The 22,172-nt window shown below is 39.2% G+C and overlaps 1 protein-coding gene across 3 annotated transcripts in view; it reads left to right on the top strand.

The window, feature by feature from the left end:
• The window catches only part of ITCH (itchy E3 ubiquitin protein ligase), a 102,408-nt gene that overhangs the window by 42,227 nt on the left and 38,009 nt on the right, over positions 1–22,172 (top strand). For 2 of the 3 annotated variants that reach the window (XM_047771278.1, XM_047771277.1), the window contains exons 10-13: positions 2,063–2,158; positions 8,366–8,540; positions 13,796–13,865; positions 20,932–21,016. In XM_047771278.1, coding sequence (XP_047627234.1) covers positions 2,063–2,158; positions 8,366–8,540; positions 13,796–13,865; positions 20,932–21,016 — 426 coding nt within the window. Of the gene's footprint in view, positions 1–2,062; positions 2,159–8,365; positions 8,541–13,653; positions 13,673–13,795; positions 13,866–20,931; positions 21,017–22,172 lie in introns of those variants that run through there. The other variant, XM_047771279.1, reaches the window with a different exon arrangement.

Below are 22,172 nucleotides of genomic sequence, written 5' to 3'. Positions count from 1 at the left end.
TAACAAGCCTTACTAGTATCTGTAAGGGTGCCAGTTCAATCTCTGGCCCAGATCAGTGGGTTAAGGATCTGGTGTTGCTGTTGAGCTGTGGTATAGGTCACAGATGTGTTTTGAATCTGGCACTGCTGTGGCTGTGGTATATATGCTGGCAGCTGTAGCTCCAATTCAGCCCCTAGCCTGGGGACTTCCATATGCCACAGGTGCGGCCCTAAAAATGAAACAAAACCAAAAACATTTGTATTCTTCATTTTTATATTTGGTTGCACTCGTGTCATACGTAAGTTTCAGGGCCGGTGGTCGAACCTGTGCCAGAGCTGTGACCCAAGCCACTGTAGTGACAAAACCATTCCTTGTTGAACCACGCTGAACTCCATTCTTTAAAAAGCTGTTCTGATTTGCGTATGTGGAGTGGGGTATTGTCTAGAGTCAAACTGAACAAAAAAAAAAAATACTTTTGAAATTTCTCCCTCATTTCCATAGCAAAGTGGAAGAAAAAAATTTTTTTTAAACTGAAGAACTCTGAGGTATTAAAAAAATAACTAAGGCCAAGTAATAAAATATTCACCTAGTTCAAATTGCCATTTCTGGCGTTCATGTTGTGGCTCAGTAGGAACCATGAGGTTGTGGGTTCCATCCCTGGCCTTGCTTAGTGGGTTAAGGATCCCATGTTGCTATGAGCTGTGATGTAGGTCGCAGACGTGGCTCGGATCCCAAATTGCTGTGGCTGTGGCTGTGGTGTAGGCCAGCGGCTACACCTCTGATATTAGACCCCTAGCTGGGAATCTCCATATGCCATGGGTGCGGCCCTAGAAAAGACAAAAAAGAAAAAAAAAAAGACAAATTGCCATTTCTTTGAAGGAGAAAAAGATTACATAAAATTTTTTTTCCCATCGTAAAGTCATATGTAGCAAAGTAATAGTAATTTAGGAAACAAAATTAATATTCAGTCTTTAAATATCTACTGGATATTTAAAAAATTATTATTTTTGTATACACACACACTTTGTGGCATTCATATTCCAGCGCTCAGAATGCTAATCAAATCAATTGATTAGGTGATGAATTGATAAACTTTAATGATGAGGATTTTATTGTTAAACAGTCTGTATTACTTATGTGGGTAGTTAAGCCATTTTCCTTTTTGAAAGCCCTACATGGGAAGCCAGATCAGAATGTTGTTTGTGCAAGGGATATTAGCAAAGAGAATCTGGGTAGGTGCTCTGAAGTGATTGGTTCTTCTGAACTATCTTGATTTATTCTTATGGTTTTCACTTTAAGAATAAACCTACCGGAGTTCCCGTCGTGGCGCAGTGGTTAACGAATCCGACTAGGAACCATGAGGTTGCGGATTCGATCCCTGCCCTTGCTCAGTGGGTTAACGATCCGGTGTTGCCGTGAGCTGTGGTGTAGGTTGCAGACTCGGCTCAGATCCCGCGTTGCTGTGGCTGTGGTGTAGGCCGGTGGCTACAGCTCCGATTCGACCCCTAGCCTGGGAACCTCCATATGCCGTGGGAGCGGCCCAAGAAATAGCAAAAAAGACAAAAAAAAAAAAAAAGAATAAACCTACCAAGGAAATGAGAATACTCAGATTGACTTTGTCCATGGGACTATGCAGGGGCACATCTGCTCAAGTCTTATTCTTTGATTTCAGCTTTTCTAGAATGGTAACTGTCCTTTGCCCTTTAGTTAACAGTTCAGTCTGTCTTCAGATTTCATAACATTAATTAGTTTTCTTTTACACTCAAGTCCTCTGTATAATCTGATCAGATTGAGATGGATTTTGTCTTCATAGTTCATTGCCTCAAGCCTTTTTAGAAATGTAAGACATCTAGAGCAGGACTTCTGTAGGAGAAATCTTACTTATTCACTGTGTGTCATCCTTGGGATAGTATTTCTTGATTTTATTCCTAATTTTTTAAATTCTGATAATCTGCTGTGTATACTGACATGCTTACTTGTCCCAAGTTCTGTAATACCATATAAGAGAAAAAAACAAAGACAGGATTAAAAGGCAGCCTTCTCATGCTTGTAGCATATTAGCCTTTTAAATTTTGTGTTTAAGTTGGGAGCAGAGAGTGGACCAGCATGGACGAGTTTACTACGTAGATCATATTGAAAAGAGAACTACTTGGGATAGACCAGAACCTCTACCTCCTGGGTAAGTATCTGAATTAAAGAAGAAAAAAAGTATTTACTATAGAAATATATCTGTATGAAATCTTCCCTACCTTTCTACTTTTCCTCTTCTTGTTGGTCTTTTCTCTGTCTACTTTGTTTTGTGATAGATGCAGACTGGGGAGAAGAAAGTCAAGGAATTGATTGACCATGATGAATGACTTATTTTCACTCATTTCTGACTTTCATGGATTTTGCTACTTCTAAGTTTTCCTTTGTGAACTTTTACCTGTCTCAGACCATAGAGTTATAAGATAGTTTCTTTTTACTGAATAAGAATTATAGGTTCTGTCATATATATTAAGATAAAGTTCTTAAATAAAAAATTCATATATGTTAGTGAAATGACTGCAAGATAGTTTGGGATAATTAGTAAAATGGGGATATGTAAATTCATGGTGTTAAGCATTTAACATTTATATAAAATAATTGTAAGTAAAAACTGTAAGAAAAAAATTTTATTCAAGAGTAGTCAGTAGCATGGAGTTCCTGTCATGGCTCAGCAGAAATAAATCCAGCTAGGAACCATGAGGTTGCACGTTCAATCCCTGGTCTCTCTCAGTGGGTTAAAGATCTGATGTTGCTGAGAGCTGTGGTGTAGGTCTCAGACGTTGCTCAGACCTGGCATTGCTATGGCTATGGCGTAGGCCGGCAGCAACAACTCCGATTCGACCCCTAGCCTGGGAACCTCCGTATGCCATGGGTGTGGCCTTAAAAAGGAAGAAAGAAAAAAAAGTATTCAGTAGCAAATGGGGAAATATTTAATCATGCTAATAATCTTTTTTTTTCTGTCTTTGTCTTTTTTGGGCTGCACCCGCGGTGTATGGAGGTTCCCAGGCTAGGGGTCTAATCAGAGCTATAGACGCCAGCCACAGCAATGCCAGATCTGAGCTGAGTCTGCAACCTACACCACAGCTCATGGCAATACTGAATCCTTAACCCACTGAGTGACAGGGATCCAACCCGCAACCCCATGGTTCCTATTCAGATTCGTTTACCACTGAGCCACGACGGGAACTCCTAATCTTGCTAATAATCTTAAATAGACACCTAAAGGGTAGTTTTTACTTGTTAAATTAGCAGATAAGCCATGAGCTGTGGTGTAGGCCACAGACGTGGCTCAGATCCAGGATTGCTGTGGCCCTGGTGCAGGCCAGCGGCTACAGCTCCAATTTGACCCCTAGCCTGGGAACCTCCATGTGCCACGGGAGCGGCCCTAGAAAAGGCAAAAAGACAAACAAAACAAAACAGATAATATCCAGTATTTGTGAGATTGTGGAGGAATGTTACCTTATAACATTGTTGGTGGTAGTATAAATTAGCTAAAGCCCTCAGAAAATATATATAACCATAGAAATACACATACTCTTAGTAAAACCTTCTCCAGAAATTCTAAACAGACAATGCAAAGGAACAAAATATCTTTGATATATAAAAGTATTTATTAATTTACTACAGTTGGCCTTTTGTGTGCATGGGTCAAAAATATTGGGGGGAAGAAATTCCAGGTGGTTCCTAAAAACAAAACTTGAATTTGCCCATACAGGCACTTATTTACATAGCATTTACATTGTGTTAGGTATTGTAAGTAATGTAGGATTATCTAAAGTATAGGAGGGGGGAGTTCCTGTCATGGCTCAGCGGAAAAGAATCTGACTAGTATCCTTGAGGCTGCATGTTCAATCCTTGGCCTCACTCAGAGTTAAGGACCCAGCATTGCCGTGAGCTGTGGTGTAGGTCACAGGTATGGCTGAGATATGGCATTACTGCGTCTCTGGTGTAGATCGCCAGTTGTAGCTCTGATTTGACACCTATCCTGGGAACCTCCATATGCCATGGGTGTGACCCTAAAAAGAAAACCCCCCAAACCCAAAAAACCCAGATAAAGTATATGAGGGGATATGTGGAGGTTGTGCCTAGTTATATGCAAATACTATATCATTTTTAATAAGGAACCTGAGTATCCAAGGAGTATCCTGGAACCAATTCTGTATTTATAATATTAGAGTAGTAGAAATAACCCTAAGCAATCAACCAGGTAGAAATCACCAAATTATTTTATCAGTGTTTGTTTACTTAGTGTTATGTACCCAGTTGAAAGATAAATAAGATCTATTCTTGTGAAAATTTGTTTTTTTAAATCTGTGAAAAGCTATATATATTCCTGTTAGGATTGCAATAGTCAAAAGACCATTTGACAGAAAATGAGAGCTTTTCTCTTCATTTTTTTAAATTACTGGATGAATGTTATTATTTATAGTTGTACAACAATCATCACAATCAAATTTTATAGCATTTCCCTCCCAAAACTCCAGTGCATCCCCATATCCCCCAACCTGCCTCATTTGGAAACCATAAGTTTTCAAAGTCTGTTAGTTAAGTATCTGTTCTGCAAAGAAGCTCATTGTGTCCTTTAGGTCTTGTCTGTTCTCCCTCTAGCTGTTAAGTTAGATAGTTTATTTGAGCTCTTTCTTATTTCCTGAGGTAGGCTTATGTTGGTATAAACTTCCCTCTTAGAAGTAGTTTTGCTGCATCCTATAGGTTTTGGAGTATTGTATTTTTGTTGTCATTTGCTTCTAGGGTATTTTTAAATTTCCTCTTTGATTTCTTCAGTGATCCATTGGTTGTTTAGTAGCATGTTGTTTAGTTTCCCCGTGTTCGTGTTTTTTGTGGTTTATTTCTTGTTGATTTCTAGTCATATAGCATACAGCCTTGTGATTGGAAAAGATGCTTGATAGAGGCTTGATTTGTGGCCCATAATGTGATCAGTCCTAGAGAATGTTCCATGTGCACTTGAGAATAATGTTTATTATGCTGCTTTTGGATGGAATATCCTATAAATATCTATTAAGTCCATCTGGTCTAATGCTTCATTTAGGGCGTGTGTTTCCTTGTTGATTTTCTGTCTGGATGATCAGTCCATTGCTGTAAGTGCTTTGTTAAAGTCCCCTGCTATTATTGTGTTATTGTCAATTTCTCCTTTTAAGGTTGTTAGCAGTTACCTTACATATTGAGGTGATCCTATGTTGGGTGCATATATATTTACAATTGTTATATCATCTTCTTGGATTGATCCTTTGATCATTATTAACGTTCTTCCTTATCTCTTAAAATATTCTTTATTTTAAGGTCTGTTTTGTCTGACATGAGTATTGCTACTCCAGCTTTCTTTTGTTTCCATTTGCATGGAATGTTTTCTTCTGTCCTCTCACGTTCAATTTGTATGTGTCCCTAGAAGTGAAGTGGGTCTCTTGAAGACAGCATAATATATGGGTCTTGTTTTTGTATCCACTCAGCCAGTCTCTGTCTTTTGGTTGGGGCATTTAGTCCATTTACTTTTAAGGTAATTATTGATGTGTATGTTCGTATTGCCATTTTATTAACTGTTTTGGTTTTCTTTTTGTTGCTCTTTTTCCTTCCCTTCTTCTCTTGTTCTCTCCTCTCTTGGTTTGATGACTATCTTTAGTGTTGTATTTGAGTTAATTTTTCTTATTTGTGTGTGTATCAATTGTGGATTTTGGGTTTTCAGTTACCCTGAACTTTTGATATCCTGTATATATACAGGGTTGTATTAAGTTGTTGGTCTCTTAATTGCAAGTGCATCTCCAGTGTCCTGCACTTGTACCCTTCTTTTTTCATGATTTCTGATTTTGATAGCATATTTGTGTGTGGATGATTTCCTATCTTTGCTGTAATATGCCTTTATTGGTGAGCCTTGTCATTTGTGGTATTTTTGTTTCTAATTGTGGCCTTTTTCTTTTCTGCCTAGAGAAGTTCCTTTAGTATTTGTCGAAAAGCTGATTTAGTGTTGCTGAATTCTCTTAGCTTTTGCTTATGCGTAAAGCTTTTTGTTTCTCCTTCAGATCTGAATGAGAGTCTTGCTGGGTAAAGTAATTTTGGTTGGAGGTTTTTCCCTTTCATCATGTTAAGTATATTGTGCCACACCCTTTGGCCTGCAGAGTTTCAGCTGAAAAATCTGCTGATAACCTTATCGGGATTCCCTTGTATGTTGTTTCTTTTCCCTAGCTGCTTTCAATATTTTCTCTTTGTCTTTAATTTTGGTCAGTTTGATTAAGATGTGTCTCGGGGTGTTCCTCCTTGGGTTTATTTTACATGGTACTTGTGCTTCCTAGATTTGAGTGAGTGGTTCCTTTCCCATGTTAGAGAAGTTTTTGGATATTAGCTCTTTGAATATTTTTTCTGTCCCTTTCTCTCTCTATTCTTCTGGCACCTCTATAATATGGATGCTGGTGTGTTTAACATTGTCCCAGAATTCTTCAATACTGTCTTCATTTCTTTTAAGTCTTTTTTCTCTTTTCTGTTCTGCATTGTGATTTGCACTAGTCTGTCTTCCACCTCCTTTATTCGTTTTTCTGCCTCCTGTATTCTGCTGTTGGTTGCTACTAATGAATTTATTTCAGTTATTGTATTTTGCATCTCTGCTTGCTTAGGTTTTAAATTTTGTATTTCATTGCTCAGTGTTTGCTGTAAATTATCAATCTTGCCTCCAGTTTATTTCCAGTGTCTTGCATCATCTTCAGCATCCTCAGTCTAAAGTCTTTTTCCTGGAGGCTGATAATCTCAACATCAGTTAGCTGTTTTTCTGGGGTTTTTTCTTGCTCCCTTATCTGAGTTATAGTTCTTTGCCTTTTCATTTTTATAAGTTTTTGGTGTGGTGTCCATTTTGCAGACAGTAGAGTTACAGCCTCTCTTACCTTTGATGTCTGCCCCCCTTGTGGCTGAAGTTGGTACAGAGGCTTGCTGTAGGCTTCCTGATGGGAGGGACTGGTGCCTGCCCACTGGTAGTGGTGCTGATTCCTATCCTTCTGGTGGATGAGGCTTTGTCTCTGAGTGAGATTAGAGAGGCCCGTGTGCCTGGGGGGCTGGGTTCTTCAGGCAGCCTGTTTACTGATGGGTGGGGCCGTGATCCCACTCGGGTTATTGTTTGGCCTGGTGCTTCTCAGCACTGATGGGTGGGGCCAGAATTTTCCAAATCGGCCACCTCTAGAGGAACACTGTTGATGAATATTCCCAAGAGCTTTGTCTGCAGTGTCCTTCCCCCAGATGGAGCCACAGTCACTCCCTGTTTTCCCAGGAGCTCCCCTAAGAACTGCAATCAGGTCTGACCCAGATTCCAATAGAGCCTCTGCTTTGCCCTGGTACCCAGTGCACCTGAAAGCCTGTGTGCACCTTTGAAGAATGGGGTCTCCATTTCCCCTAGTTCCGTGGAGCTCCTGCACACACACCCCACTGGCCTTCAGTGCCAGATTCTCTGGAGTCTCTCTCCCAATGCCAGATCCCCAGGCTTGGGGATTTGATGTGAGGCTCAGAACTCTCACTCCTATAGGTGAGTCTCTGTGATACTTTCCAGTCTGTGAGCCCCCCACCCAGCAGATATGGGGTCGCTAATATCACATAATCGCCCCTTGTACCTCTTGATGTGGCTTTCTGTTTGTTTTCTGGAGTAGGATATCTTTTTTTGAAAGTTTCTAGTCCACCTGGTTGAAGGTCTTTCATCATTTGGTTGTAATTTTGTTGTTTTTTTATGAGAGAAGGTGAGCTCCAGTACTTCTATTCCAACATCTTAATCCCCCATCAGCCTTGCCTTTTCATCATTGTCTTCTTCTATAGCTTTTGTCTTAATGACTGTTTAAAACTTACTCCATTAAATATGTTGTTCAAAAACCTAACTGATACCTCTTAACTTTTAAGAAAGAAATTTTTAGAAACATTCCTCTTACGTTTGCTTATGGAGTCCATTGAAAAATATGTAAAAGACCTTGGAGTTCCCGTTGTGGTGCAGTGATTAATGAATCCGACTAGGAACCGTGAGGTTGCGGGTTCGATACCTGGCCTTGCTCAGTGGGTTAACAATCCGGCATTACCGTGAGCTATGGTATAGGTCACAGACGTGGCTCGGATCCCACGTTGCTGTGGCTCTGGTGTAGACTGGTGGTACAGCTCTGATTAGACCCCTAGCCTGGGAACTCCATATGCCACAGGAGTGGCCCTAGGAAAACATAAAGAAATAAAAAGATAAAAAAACATATATGAAAGACCTCAGAAATCAAAAGTAATTTTGAAGGTAAAAATCTTACCAAACCTGTACTAGGGATAAAATGAAGTCCAGTTTAATTCTTATCTATTTCACAAGTATGTACTGAATCTGGTTGTTTTTGTCCTGATTTAGCTGGGAACGACGGGTTGACAACATGGGACGTATTTATTATGTTGACCATTTCACAAGAACCACGACTTGGCAGAGGCCAACATTGGAATCCGTCCGGAACTATGAACAATGGCAGCTCCAACGTAGTCAACTTCAAGGAGCTATGCAGCAGTTTAACCAGAGATTTATTTATGGGGTGAGCATATGTACTTGCATTAAAAAACTTAGTGTTTGATTTTTTTGTTTGTTTTCAGTATTTTATGATTTTTATTTTTTCCATTATAGTTGATTTACAGTGTTCTGTCAGTTTCTACTGTACAGCACCGTGACACAATCAGATAGATTTTTTTTTTTCTCACATTATTCTCCATCATGTTCCATCACAAATTCACTGTGCTATATATAGCAGGATACCATTGCTATCAAAGTGTTTGATTTTTAACCTTCTACATATGAGAAATAATGCACTAAAAATAGGTAGAAATACGATGGCAACCCAGTTGTTTGCTGCTGATATTATTTTTATTTATTTATTTTTTGTCTTTTTTTTTTGCTATTTCTTTGGGCTGCTCCCACGGCATATGGAGATTCCCAGGCTACGGGTCGAATCGGAGCTGTAGCTGCCGGCCTACACCAGAGCCACAGCAACACGGGATCCGAGCCGCGTCTGCAACCTACACCACAGCTCACGGCAATGCTGGATCGTTAACCCACTGAGCAAGGGCAGGGACCAAACCCGCAACGTCATGGTTCCTAGTCGGATTTGTTAACCACTGCGCCACGATGGGAACTCCTGATATTATTTTTAGACCTTGTCCTGTGTATTCTGTGTAGGTGATTTATTCTTTGATTTTAAAAATTTCCTAAAGTTCAACCTTCTTTGTTTTGTTACTGTCAAAAACAAGAAGTTAGGACAACTCAAAATTCGTTTAGAAAAGAATAGTAAAAATAAATCCAAGCAGTTTGAAAAGAATTAAAACAGTTCTGAATTTAATACTGTCTAACTTAGCAGAACATTAGACTGCTTGGATCTAATTAGCACCTGACTCAAGTGGTCATTCAGAACTGATGATAGAATTGAACCATTTTGTAACACATAAAGTTTATGCAATAAATTACTTGGTGTTCCGGGTGTCTAAAGAAATTCAGTTCCTTATAGGATAATGTCAAATATATTAATATTTGAAGTCATGTTATCTTTGGTATCAAAACATCTTGGAGTTCCCATTGTGGCGCAGCAGGAACGAACTCGACTAGAAAACATGAGGTTGTGATTGTGGGTTTGATCTCTGGCCTCGATCGGTGGGTTAAGGATCCAACATTGCCACGAGCTGTGGTATAGGTCACAGACGCTGCTCGGATCTGTTGGTGTAGTGGCTGTGGCGTAGGCTGGCAGCTGTAGCTCCTATTAGACCTCTAAGCCTGGTAATCTCCATATGCTGTGAGTGTGGCCTAAAAAAAGCAAAAAAAAAAAATCTCCTTTCTGGAAATGATTGAAGTTTTATACATTTTCCTTTAGAGTAAGATTTATCTATTCATTCATTCATTCATTCATTCATTATTCAGACACTTATGTTGCTTCCCTATCTTGGCTGTTGTTACTATGAACATTGTGCATGTATCTTTTTGAATTAGTGTTTTTGTTTTCATCAGATACATACACCCAGGAGTGGAATTGCTGGATGATGTGGTGGTAGTTCTATTTTTAGTGGGGGCTTTTTTCATCTTTTTGTCTTTTTTTTTTTTGGTCTTTTTGCTATTTCCTTGGGCCGCTCCCGTGGCATATGGAGGTTCCCAGGCTAGGGGTCGAATCGGAGCTGTAGCCACTGGCCTACGCCAGAGCCACAGCAACGCAGGATCCAAGCCGCATCTGCAACCTACACCACAGCTCACGGCAATGCTGGATCCTTAACCCACTGAGCCAGGCCAGGGATTGAACCCGTGCCTTCATGGATGCTAGTCGGGTTCACTAAGCACTGAGCCATGATGGGAACTCCCTCTATTTTTAGTTTTAGTTTTTTAAGGAACTCTGTACTTCACCAATTTACATTTCTATTAGTAGTGTGTAGGATTCCCTTTTTCTCTACATCCTTACCAACATTTGCTATTTTGGGTTTTTTTTATGATAACCATTCTGATAAACATGAGGTGATATGTTTTGTTTTTTTTGGGGGGGGGGGGGTGCACCCACAGCATGTGGAAGTTTCCTGGCCTAGGGTCATATAGGCACCAGAGCATCGACCAGAGGCATAGCAGGAAAAAGTCATTTGGTGTTGCTGAGAAAGTCTCTTCTATTGGTTATATGAAGTGGCCTTTGTTCTGACCCTGGTTACAGGGCTGTAGATACTCACACAGCATTTTATTTTATTTATTTTATTATTTTTGCTTTTTAGGGTTGCACCTGCAGCATATGGAAGTTCCCAGGCTAGGGGTTGAATTGGAACTACAGCTGCCGGCCTTCACCACAGCCACAGCAACTGGGGATACAAGCTGTGTCTACAACCTACACCACAGCTCATGCCAAGGCTGGATCCTTAATCTGCTGAGCGAGGCCTGGGATCGAGCCTGCATCTTCGTAAGTACTAGTTAGATTCGTTTGCACTGAGCCACGACGGGAACTCCAGCAATGCTGGATCTTTAACTCACTGCACTATAAGGGAATTTCCAGCAAGACCAGTTCTCTGCAGGTCTGTCATCCAAGAGCTTTTAAATCAGAAATGCAGTATTTCTCATGTGCTTTAAAATTTAGTCTGTTAACTCAGCTTTTCTAATAAGTTAGTGATATGGAAAAAAAGAGACACTGTAAGATCTGCTGTAGATTTAGACTTAAGAGACTAAACCAAATGCAATGTGATGACTTTAATTGGATTCTGATTTAACCCAGTAAGCAATCAAGCATTTAATTAGAGATTGTGTACTAGGTAATAAAACTAGCATAGATTCTTTGCTAGATGTGATAATGATATTGTGATTGTGTAAGGAAATGTTCATAAATTTTAGAAAGGCGTCTAAGATACATAGGAATGAAATGATGACTGTTTTTTTTTTTTTTTGTCTTTTTGCTATTTCTTGGGCCGCTCCTGCGGCATGTGGAGGTTCCCAGGCTAGGAGTCCAATCGGAGCTGTAGCCACCGGCCTACACCACAGCCACAGCAACGCGGGATCCAAGCCGCGTCTGCAACCTACACCACAGCTCACGGCAACGCCAGATTGTTAACCCACTGAGCAAGGGCAGGGATCAAACCCGCAACCTCATGGTTCCTAGTCGGATTCGTTAACCACTGTGCCACGACGGGAACTCCAAGATGACTGATTTTTGCCTTAGCAAACAATGGGGGACAAAAATAAAGAAATGTGCTAGTTGAATCTTGGTGCTGGGTATGTGGAACATACTGTCTTATTTTACTTTTTTTGTTATATTTTGTTATATTTACAATTTGTGTTTTTTAGACGCCACATACATGTGTTATCATATAGTATTTGTCTTTCTCTGTAGGACATTTTAATTTAGCATAGTGCCCTCCAAGCCCATCCATATTGTCTTGGCATAAGTGACAAAATTTCATTCATTTTTAAGGCTGAGTTGTATTCCAGTAGTAGGTCTTCCTTATCTATTTACTTGGGGTTTTTTTAAATTTGATTTTTATTTTATATAGGTGGTTTCAGGTGTATCGCAAAGTGATTCATAAATATAACTTTTTAATCTGATTTTTTACTTCGGCTGTGGTGTGCATTAGCGTGATGTGGGATCTTAGTGTGTGTGTGTATATATCCATTATTTTTCAGATTCTTTCCCTATATAGGTTACTACAGAATATTGAGTAGTTTTCTGTGCTATACAGTAGGCTCTTGTTGACTTTCTGTTTTATATATAGTAGTGTGTATATGTTAATTCCCAACTTGTAGTTTATCCCTCCCCACACATTTCCCCTTACGTAACTCTAAGTTTGTTTTCAAAGTCTGAGTCTGTTTCTGTTTAGGTTTTTAATCTTATTTTTTTACTTTGGCTGTAGTGTGCATCAGCTTGATATGGCATCTCAGTTCTCAGACCAGGGATTAAACTAGGGCTACAGCAGTTAAAGTGATGATTACTAACCAGTAGACCACCAGGGAACTCCCATCTGTTTTTTTCCCCCAAGACTCTACATATAAGTGATATGTGATATTTTTGTTTCTCTGTCTGACTTAGTATGGTAGTCTTTAGGTCTATCCATGTTGCTGTAAATGGTATTAATTCATTCTTTTATGGCTAAGCAATATTCCAGTGTAAATATGTGCTACATTTTGAGTCCTGGTGCTGGGTATATTGGATACATTGTTTTATTTTACTTGTGTTTTTTTTTCTATAATTATTTTTTCAGCAGTTAGTCTATTTTTTATTTGCTTTACTAAAGAAAGGTGCCAGGACATTTTTAAAACATGGCACAACATTGTAAATCAAGTATAATTATGAAAAAGAAAGGCTTAGGAGTTCCCGTCGTGGCGCAGTGGTTAACGAATCCGACTAGGAACCATGAGGTTGCGGGTTTGATCCCTGCCCTTGCTCAGTGGGTTAAGGATCCGGCGTTGCCGTGAGCTGTGGTGTAGGTCGCAGATGCAGCTCGGATCCCGCGTTGCTGTGGCTGTGGTGTAGGCTGGCAGCTACAGCTCCGATTGGACCCCTAGCCTGGGAACCTCCATATGCCGCAGGAGCGGCCCAAGAAATGGCAAACAAGGCAAAAAAAAGAAAAAAAAGAAAGGCTTTAATAAGCACATCTTACTGAGAGATCACAAAATATTCCCCATTTATTTATACGTTTAAACTAAAACACACTCATTAACCCTGCATAGTCAATATGACTTTTGCTTCTCTTATTCCAGTGGTTGACTCCTACTTGCCATTTATCTAACCAAATCTCTTCACCAATGTGATAATTTCAAACAAATTTAAGAAGTCATCTATACAGTCATCACCTCCTTCCAACTGCAGTTCCTTCCTTTGACTCATCTGACAGCCTATTTATTCTTCCTGCTCCCCCAGCTCTCTTCTCACAATTCTTTGTATATACTTTGTTTTGTATATGATCTTCTGTTAATGAGTTAGAAATACAAGATTTTTCTCAGTCAGCTGATGACTTTGAGTACTTTTATTTACAAGTGACTTTGGGATGGCTTATATACTTCTGTGATTTACCGATTTGTATGAAAGGAAGGAAAAGCCATTTGGATGTAAAATTATTTATAGTATATGAATTTCAAATAATTTCAGATGTTAAATTATATTGACAAAGATTTATTTCTCCATCAGAGTCATTGGCATGACTGTGTGATTTCTAAGATGTGAACATGGTAAGAGTACCTATGATACAAAGTTGCTCATGGCTAGGGAAGGCATATCATAACTTATTAGCTTGTTCTCTACTTATCTGTTTAAGTTCTTTATTTCACTATTTTGGTGGTGGTTCTTTTTAGAATCAAGATTTGTTCGCTACATCACAAAATAAAGAATTTGATCCCCTTGGTCCCTTGCCACCTGGATGGGGTAAGTCACGTGGATTTTTAAAATTGAATTCATTTATTTTAACAATCAGGTATTATGGATAGATAATACACCCTTCTCTTGTTTGAGTGAATATCTGGAAAGCTTTTTGGGTGTGTTGGTTTAATTCAGAGTGCCAAATGAGCATTAAATTTCCAAAAAGTTGTGAAGTTCCCTGGTGGCACAGTGTGTTAAAGATGCAGCACTACATATGGTGTAGGTTTGATCCCTGGCCTGGGAACTTCTGCATGCAGCAGGAGCAGCCCCCCCACCCAAAAAAAAAACTTCCCCAAAGTTCTAATTTACTCTTCTAAAATTTAAAAGTATTTTGCCACTCAGCATGAAGAAGAAATTGATTATTTATACACATGATGATCTGGATGACCTCAAGGGCATTATGCTTAGTGATTCAATTTATATAACGTTCTCGAAATGATAAAACTAAAGGGATAGAAAATAGAATAGTAGTGAGACAGAGCCACTGCAGGTGGGTACAAATACAGAAGGTCACAGAAGCTTTTCTTATGTGGTGATGGAACAGTTCCGTGTCTTTACCATGGTGGTACTAATTACATAAATCTATACATGGGGTAAAAGTGCATAGAACTATACATTTACATCAATGAATTTAAATTTTAAAGAATAGTGAAAATTGAATTTTTAAATTTTTATTAAATTTTTTGTCTTTTAGGGCCACACCAGTGACATATGGATGTTCCCAGGCTAGTGGTCCAACAGAGCTGTAGCCATCACCCTACGCCAGAGCCCAGCAACGTGGGATCTGAGCCACGTCTGTGACCCACACCACAGCTCACAGCAATGCTGGATCCTTAGCCCACTGAGCAAGACCAGGCATCGAACCCGAGTCCTCATGGATGCTAGTGGGGTTGGTTATCCTCTGGGCCACGACGGGAACTCCGAAAATTGAATAAATTTTGTAGTTAACAGTAATTTACCAGTCTCAATTTCCTGATTTTGATACTGTGACACAGCTACGTAAGATGTCACTGGGGGAAACTGGTTAAAGTGTATGTGAGATTCTTTGAACAATTTTTGCAACATGTTGTCAGTAATAATTATTTCAAAATAACAAACTTTAAAAATACTTTGATCACATAGGTGATTCCAAAACACAGTTCAGAAATTGATTGAGTTGATGTTATTCAAAGAATAGTGGAAGGGGTAACATGTTAGGGTAGTAACTTTGTTTCCTGTAGTATGGAGCTCATGAGCATTTTCTCTTATAGAGTACCTTAGTTATTAAATCTTTGCTAGAGTTCCCTTGTGGCGCAGTGGTTAAGGATCTGACGTTGTCACTGTGGCAGCTTGGGCTGCTGCTGTGGCTTGGGTTCAATACCTGGCCCAGGAACGTCCATGTGTCACAGTTGCACCCCCCAAAAAATCGGGGGGGGGGGACACTTTGCTAATAGATTAATAAATTAATAGTTAAGCCTGCTGCCACATTGTTGTTTTTTCTCCCTCAGTCTGGAAGTTCCCAGGCTAGGGGGTTGAATTGGAGCTGCAGCTGCTGGCCACAGCCACAGCAACATGAGATCTGAGCCACATCTGCAACCTGTACCACAGCTCATGGCAACGTTGTATCCTTAAGCCACTGAGCGAGGCCAGGTATCGAACCTGCATCCCTGCATCCGCATGGATACTAGTCAGGTTCATTACTGCTTAACTGCAACGGAAACTCCTCTATCTTGTTTCAAAAATATTTTTATTTGATTTTTATTAAGGTACAGGTGATTTAGTGTTGAGTCAATTTCTGCTGTACAGCACAGTGACCCAGTCGTATACACACACACACACACACACACTCTTCTCATATTATCTTCCATTATAGTCTATCCCAAGAAACTGGATATAGTTCCCTGTGCTATATAGTAGGACCTCATTGCTTATCCATTCCAGGTTGTTTTAAAGCTGTTACATGAATCATAGTGCTGTAGCAAGTTTCCAGAATAAACATTGCAGCATGGAAAGTTTTGAATGGAAGACAGAGTATAGAAAGTAGAAAACAGCACAGTAAAGCTATTTATGGAACTAGTTGAAGTTTTATCTTTAAGAGCTGCAGATATTTTAGAAAGTGATATTTCCAGATAGTCTTGTTTTGGAAACATCTTTTTCTAAGATAGATTGCTTAAGCATTACTTTATTTGTGAACAGAAGGAAAAGATTGATGTGCCAAGATCACATGATTCTGGGCAATCAGTAATACTGGCTGTATAAGCCTGCCATTCAGTTACCCCACTGCTTTTTTTTTTTTTTTTTTTTTTTTTAGTGCTGCACCCACAGCATATGGAGGTTCCCAGGCTAGGGAGCTGTAGCTGCTGGCCTACACCACAGCCACAGCATCGCCAGATCCTTAACCCACTGAGTGAGGCCAGGGATCGAAACCACATCCTCATGAATCAGTCAGATTCATTTCCACTGAGCCATAATGAGCAGGCCTACCCCATTGCTCTTAAACTTATTTATGCCTAATATTCTTTTGAGTCAACGAAGTAAAAAACGTAATAATTCATAGTTATTATTGTTACTAGCTTATAACAAAGGGAAGGCATATGAGCATTGTGAACTTCTGTCTTCAGTGGGTCTAGCTGTTGGGTCTGGCTCTATTGGAGTCATAATGGACAGTATATATTTGGTATGAAGTACTTGAGAAGAGGGGATATTGCCCTTTTGAAACATATTGAACCAGGCTGATGGTCTTCTCAGCTTTATTTTTAGAGTTGTCTCATGCTTGTGTTACAGAGGAGAAATGGATTCACTCAAAAGATATATCTGAAGGTGCCTCATCTTGTTAATAATTATTTCAGAAAAACCATAACCTGATTAGCTTTTGTTAGAAACACGAGCTATTCTACTTGTTCTCTAGGTCAGTTGTAAGAAAAATTACTTCTTGCTCATAGTAACCTGAATTATAGGCTATGTGCCTTTATTTGAAAAGCTTTTTTTGCAAAGCTGGTCCTCATGTTCTGTATCATCATCCTCACTATCAGAATCTTTTTCTTTTTTTTTAAATTTTTACTTCTGCCTTTTATTGCCGCACCTGCAGCATATATAGAAGTTCCTGGGCTAGGGATTGAATTTGAAATGCAGCTGGAGGCTATGCTGCACCCTGCGGCCACGCCAGGTCCTTAACCCACTGATGGAGGCCAGAGATCGAACCAGCATCCTCACGGACACTATATTGGGTTCTTCACCTCCTGAGCTGCAACTGGAACTCCATTTTTCATTTTTACTTCTGCCAACAAATAGCACCTCCCTAAAATAATGCCTCTGAAGACCCAATCCCAGCTTATTTATATTATCAGAATCTTGCCTTATGTTCTGCAAAATATTAGATTTCTCTCTTCTAAAATTGAAGTGCACACCCCTTCCCCTTTCTAATGAAATGCTGATATCAGCGGTATACATAGAACAATCATAGAAATAAGTTTTATATTTTCTTTATTTTACCTCGTGTTAGCTTTTTAGTTTCACTTTTTTAATGTTTTTAAACTTTTATTTAGAAAGTCTAACTAGTAAAATTAGAGAACTAGAAAATGTATGAGCTGTAATAGAAGTGTACAAACTAAATATTTAAAGCATCAAGAAATAAAATCGGAGTTCCTGCCATGCCACAATGGAAATGAATCCAATTAAGAACCATGAGGTTGTGGGTTCAGTTCCTGGCCTCACTCAGTGGGTTAGGGATCCGGTGTTGCCGTGGGATGTGGTATAGGTTGCAAACGTGGCTTGGATCTGGCATTTCTGTGGCTCTGGCATAGGCCAGCAGCTACAGCTCTGATTGGATCCCTGGCCTGCCTCCATGTGCCTAGTGCTAGTGTGCGGCCCTAAAAAGACAAAAGACCAAAAAAAAAAAAAAGTAAAATCCCAAGCAATTAGATATTTTTCATGAAAAAGAAAATTTTCTTAGTTAAGACTTTTAAAAATGATGTAAACCAAACCCTTAAATCTGTTCATCCAAAAAGAAAGAGGAAAATCCCTTGCAGTTCTGAGCTCCATGCCTTCATTCAGTACAGACTACCCATGAGTAAGATGAGGGTAGCTCTGATGTGGTTGGCAGGGTGCTCAGACCTCAGAAACCTTGGAGACCTCAGGCAGTGACTCTGCTCATGTTAAGCTTTTTAAATTTATTTTCTTTTATTGTATGGCTATACCTGCAGCATATGGAAGTTTCTGAACCAGAGATTGAATCAGAGCCACAGCCATGACCTGAGCTGCAGCTGGGGCAACACCACATCCTTTTAACCCACTGTGCCAGGCTGGGTATTGAACCCACACCTCCATAGCTACCAGAGCCTCTGCAGTTAGATTCTTAACCATTCTCTGTGCCACAGTGGGAACTCCTAGGATATTAATTTTATTTATTCATTTATTTATTTGGCCGTGCCTGTGGAAGTTCCCAGGCTAGGGATCAGACCTGAGCTATAGAAGTGACATCACCCAGTCCTTAACCATTGGAGTACCAAGGAACTCCTGGATATTAATTTTAGATTAAGGAAGTTCCTTAAAATTATTTGTTTATATGAAATTATAGATCTGCAATATACTTAAAAATTTGAATTTAATATGACTGCCAAGAACATGACCTTACTTTGTTTTCATGTAGTTAGATGTAGCACTATAGGTACTTCTTTTGCCTCAGACACAACTCTTAGTTGTGTTAGATGTTTGCATCTCAAGATGCCATGACCACCAAAGCCATTGTTAATATTTAGGATATGTGACAAAATGCAGAGTCCCATTTTTCTGTATATTGTATACACCCAAGTTCTAGTTCCATTTTAGGCTCAGCAGATACAGAAAGTAGCTGAGATGTCCAGAGCAGATTTATGATACTTGCCAATATATACCTTCTGATGACTACTCCCTATTCCCAGCCCCTGCCAGTATCATCATTGCTACTTAAAATCATAGATTCAGTGCTGGAGATAAAAGTTGACAGACATTATCTTGACAGTGCTATATAATTTTGCCTAACACTCATTCTGCAATATCTTGCTTAAAGATCCAAAGGGTCTAAAAAAAGTTTGGAAAAAAATTAGATATCAACTTTTCAAACTGTAAGAAATGAAAATTGGTTTTTTTTTTACCATAGATTTAAGCTTTTTTTTTTTTTGGAAAATTACTAATTTTAGGATAGTGTACTTAAAAAAAACTGAGAATCCATATTATACTCTTGAATACTTCATTTATTAATTGTGAGACATCTTGGCCAAATTTAAAACATTCAGACACTGGAAGAGAGCTTTTATTTTGAAGAATTTATTTGTAATGAGCAGAAAAGTCAATAGTTCAAACAACAGCAAATATTAACATTAAAATTTCAAAACTATTTGATTATTAAGAGCAAATAATATCACCCATCTTCTAAACCTTAATGAGAAAGCCCAAAGAAGCATGGCAAATTTTGTAGAATGGGACAAGAAAACGAGAATTCTAAAGTAAGATTCCAGTGGAGAAACAAATAGCTGCTTCAGATGCAGTAAATTAACTGAGCCCTGCTTCCCAACCCTTATGTATAAAGTTATTATAAAGTTAAAGATATTTGTGACTTGGAAACTGGTTGTATTAAGAAGAAACAGGATTTAGGAGTTTCTGCCGTGGTGCTCTGGGTTAAGAATCTGACTGCAGTGGCTTTGGGTTCAATGCCTGGCCCAGTACATTGAGTTAAAGGATTCATGTTGCCACGTGTGTGACATAGGTGACAGCTGCAGCTCAGATTCAGTCCCTGGATAGGGAATTGCCTTATGCCATGGGTGTGGCCATTTAAAAAAAAAAGAAGAAATATGTTTTGTTTTTGTTGTTGTTTTGGCCTTATCTGTGGCATGCCAGGAATTGCACCTGCACCATAGTGGCAACCTGCAGTGATAATGGCGAATCCTTAACCTGCTGTCCCACAAAAGAATTCCAAGAAAAAAATGAATAATGCTTAATTAGAATATAACAAAGGCATTCCCATGGTGGCTTAGTGGTTAATGAATCTGACTATTATCTGTGAGAACGTGGGTTTGATCCCTCGCCTCGATCAGTGGGTTAAAGGTCCGGCATTGCTGTGAGATGTTTAGGTCACAGATGTGGCTCAGATCTGGCTTGGCTGTGGCTGTGGAGTAGGCTGGCAGCTATAGCTCCAATTCAGTCCCTAGCCTGGGAATCTCCATATGCTGTGGATGTGGCCCTAAAAAGACTCCCCCCCCCCAAAAAAAGACGAAAAGAATATAACAAAGAGCTCCCTTGTGGCTCAGCAAGTTAAGTTCCCTGGCCAGAGAATTTTGGCATGCTGCAGATACTGCCAAAACAATGACAACAGTGGAAATCTCCACAGTGAAACAGGTACCAGTTCTATTTCCCCATTATATTTTAAGAAATGAGATGAGTTTCCATCTTCCAGCTGCTACTCAATTCTGAGATTTGGGTTAGATAATTTAACTGGTCTGAGTTTCTATATCTTCAAAATAAATAAAAACTCCTTAATCCATAGGACTGATAAGGCTTAAATGAGGTCATATATGCAAAGTTAAAATAGTTATTTATTCTTGCTACTATTGCTGGGGCTGAGCAGATTGAGCAAGACATTGTGAATTAAGTCTACTTAACTTCTAGAATACAGTATTTTCATAACTTTAGTAAGTGAATTAATTAACCCTTTTAAAGTTGTGATGTAAAACTTATAAAATCGTGAAAAAAATAAAACTATAACATTGGGAGTTCCTGTTGTGACTTAGAGGGTTAAGAATCCGACCATTACACTTGAGGATGTGGGTTTGATCCCTGGCCTTGCTTAGGATCCAACATTGCCACAAGCTGTGTGTAGGTCAAAGATGCAGCTTGGATCTGGTGTTGCTGTGCCTGTGGCAAAGGCCAGCAGCTGCAAATCCAGCTCAACTCCTAGCCTGGGAACTTCCATATGCCACAGGTGTGGCTCTAAAAAGAAAACAAAAACTATAAAAATCAGTAGTGCAGTGGGTCAAGTCAGCTCATCTCATTGTTTTAGTTTGAGGAAGAAGAAGACAATGCCAACTCTAATGCTTTGCCTTTTTTTTTTTTTTTAAAGAGAAGAGAACGGACAGCAATGGTAGAGTATATTTTGTCAACCACAACACTCGTATTACACAGTGGGAAGATCCCAGAAATCAAGGGTAAGAACTTTCAGTTATTAGTATATAGATAAACTTTAAGATTGTACCCTATTTCTGGCTCAGTTATAAAAAAGTTTAAACTTAGTTATTTTCCCCCCAAAGGCCTTAAACATTAATCATCTACATTCTTTAGAAAGAAAAAATATTATATTATTACTGTCATATTGTGAATATAGGTTTCGTGTTCTTTCATATAATGAATGTAGGGTGTGTGTGTGTGTGTGTGTGTGTGTGTGTGTGATAGGTTTCATGTTCTTTCATATAATGAATGTAGGGTGTGTGTGTGAGTGTGTGTATCTCACCAAGCACCTATTTCTTATTGCCAAGGTTTCGTGTTCTTTCATATAATGAATGTAGGGTGCGGTGTGTGTGTGTGTGTGTGTGTGTGTCTCTCACCAAGCACCTATTTCTTATTGCCAAGGCCAGTTTAGTACTTCTGAAGCAAGGTTTTGCAAGCTCCGGTATCTGGATATAATTCAGGGAGTATTTGACTTCAGAAAAATATACATTCAGTTTCACTAACCTTCACCTGAAACTGAGTATTCCTTCCATTATGATTGTAGGCTACAGCCAAAGTAGAATTAACAATGAGTAGGACTTTGACACCAGTAAAAATGATAGGTTTTTTTTGTATCATTCTGCAGTTGTTCCAGATATCTCAAAATATTGTTTACACATAATTACAAGAACTTATAGTTAATATACAACTAAAGAGACAAATTAATTTTTACAGGTTTATCTTTTTAGTATTTATTATTTATAATTGTTTTTCTTTGTAATATTAGTGATAGTGTATGGGTTAGTTTGCTAGGGCTGCTTTAATAAATGCCACAAATTGAATGACTTAAAGAGACACTTGTCTCATAGTTTAGAAGGCTAGTTCAGGAGTTCCCAAAATCGTGGTGCAGTGGAAATGAATCCGACTAGGAACCATGAGGTTGCAGGTTCAATCCCTGGCCTTGCTCAGTGGGTTAAGGATCCAGCGTTGCCCTGAGCTGTGGTGTTATATCACCGCAAAAAAAAAAAAGGCTAGTTCATTATCCAGGTATCTGCAGAGCTATGTCCTCTGAAGGCAATAGGAAAGGATGTGTTCTAGCTTTTTTCCTATCTTTAGTAGTTCCCTGGTTGTGGTAGCCTAACTCCAGTCTTCATATGG

This window comes from Phacochoerus africanus, chromosome 3, assembly GCF_016906955.1.
Source record: "Phacochoerus africanus isolate WHEZ1 chromosome 3, ROS_Pafr_v1, whole genome shotgun sequence".
NCBI classification, from domain to species: domain Eukaryota; kingdom Metazoa; phylum Chordata; class Mammalia; order Artiodactyla; family Suidae; genus Phacochoerus; species Phacochoerus africanus.
Note: the sequence above shows the minus strand (reverse complement) of the source record. Positions and strands in the feature narration are given on the sequence as shown.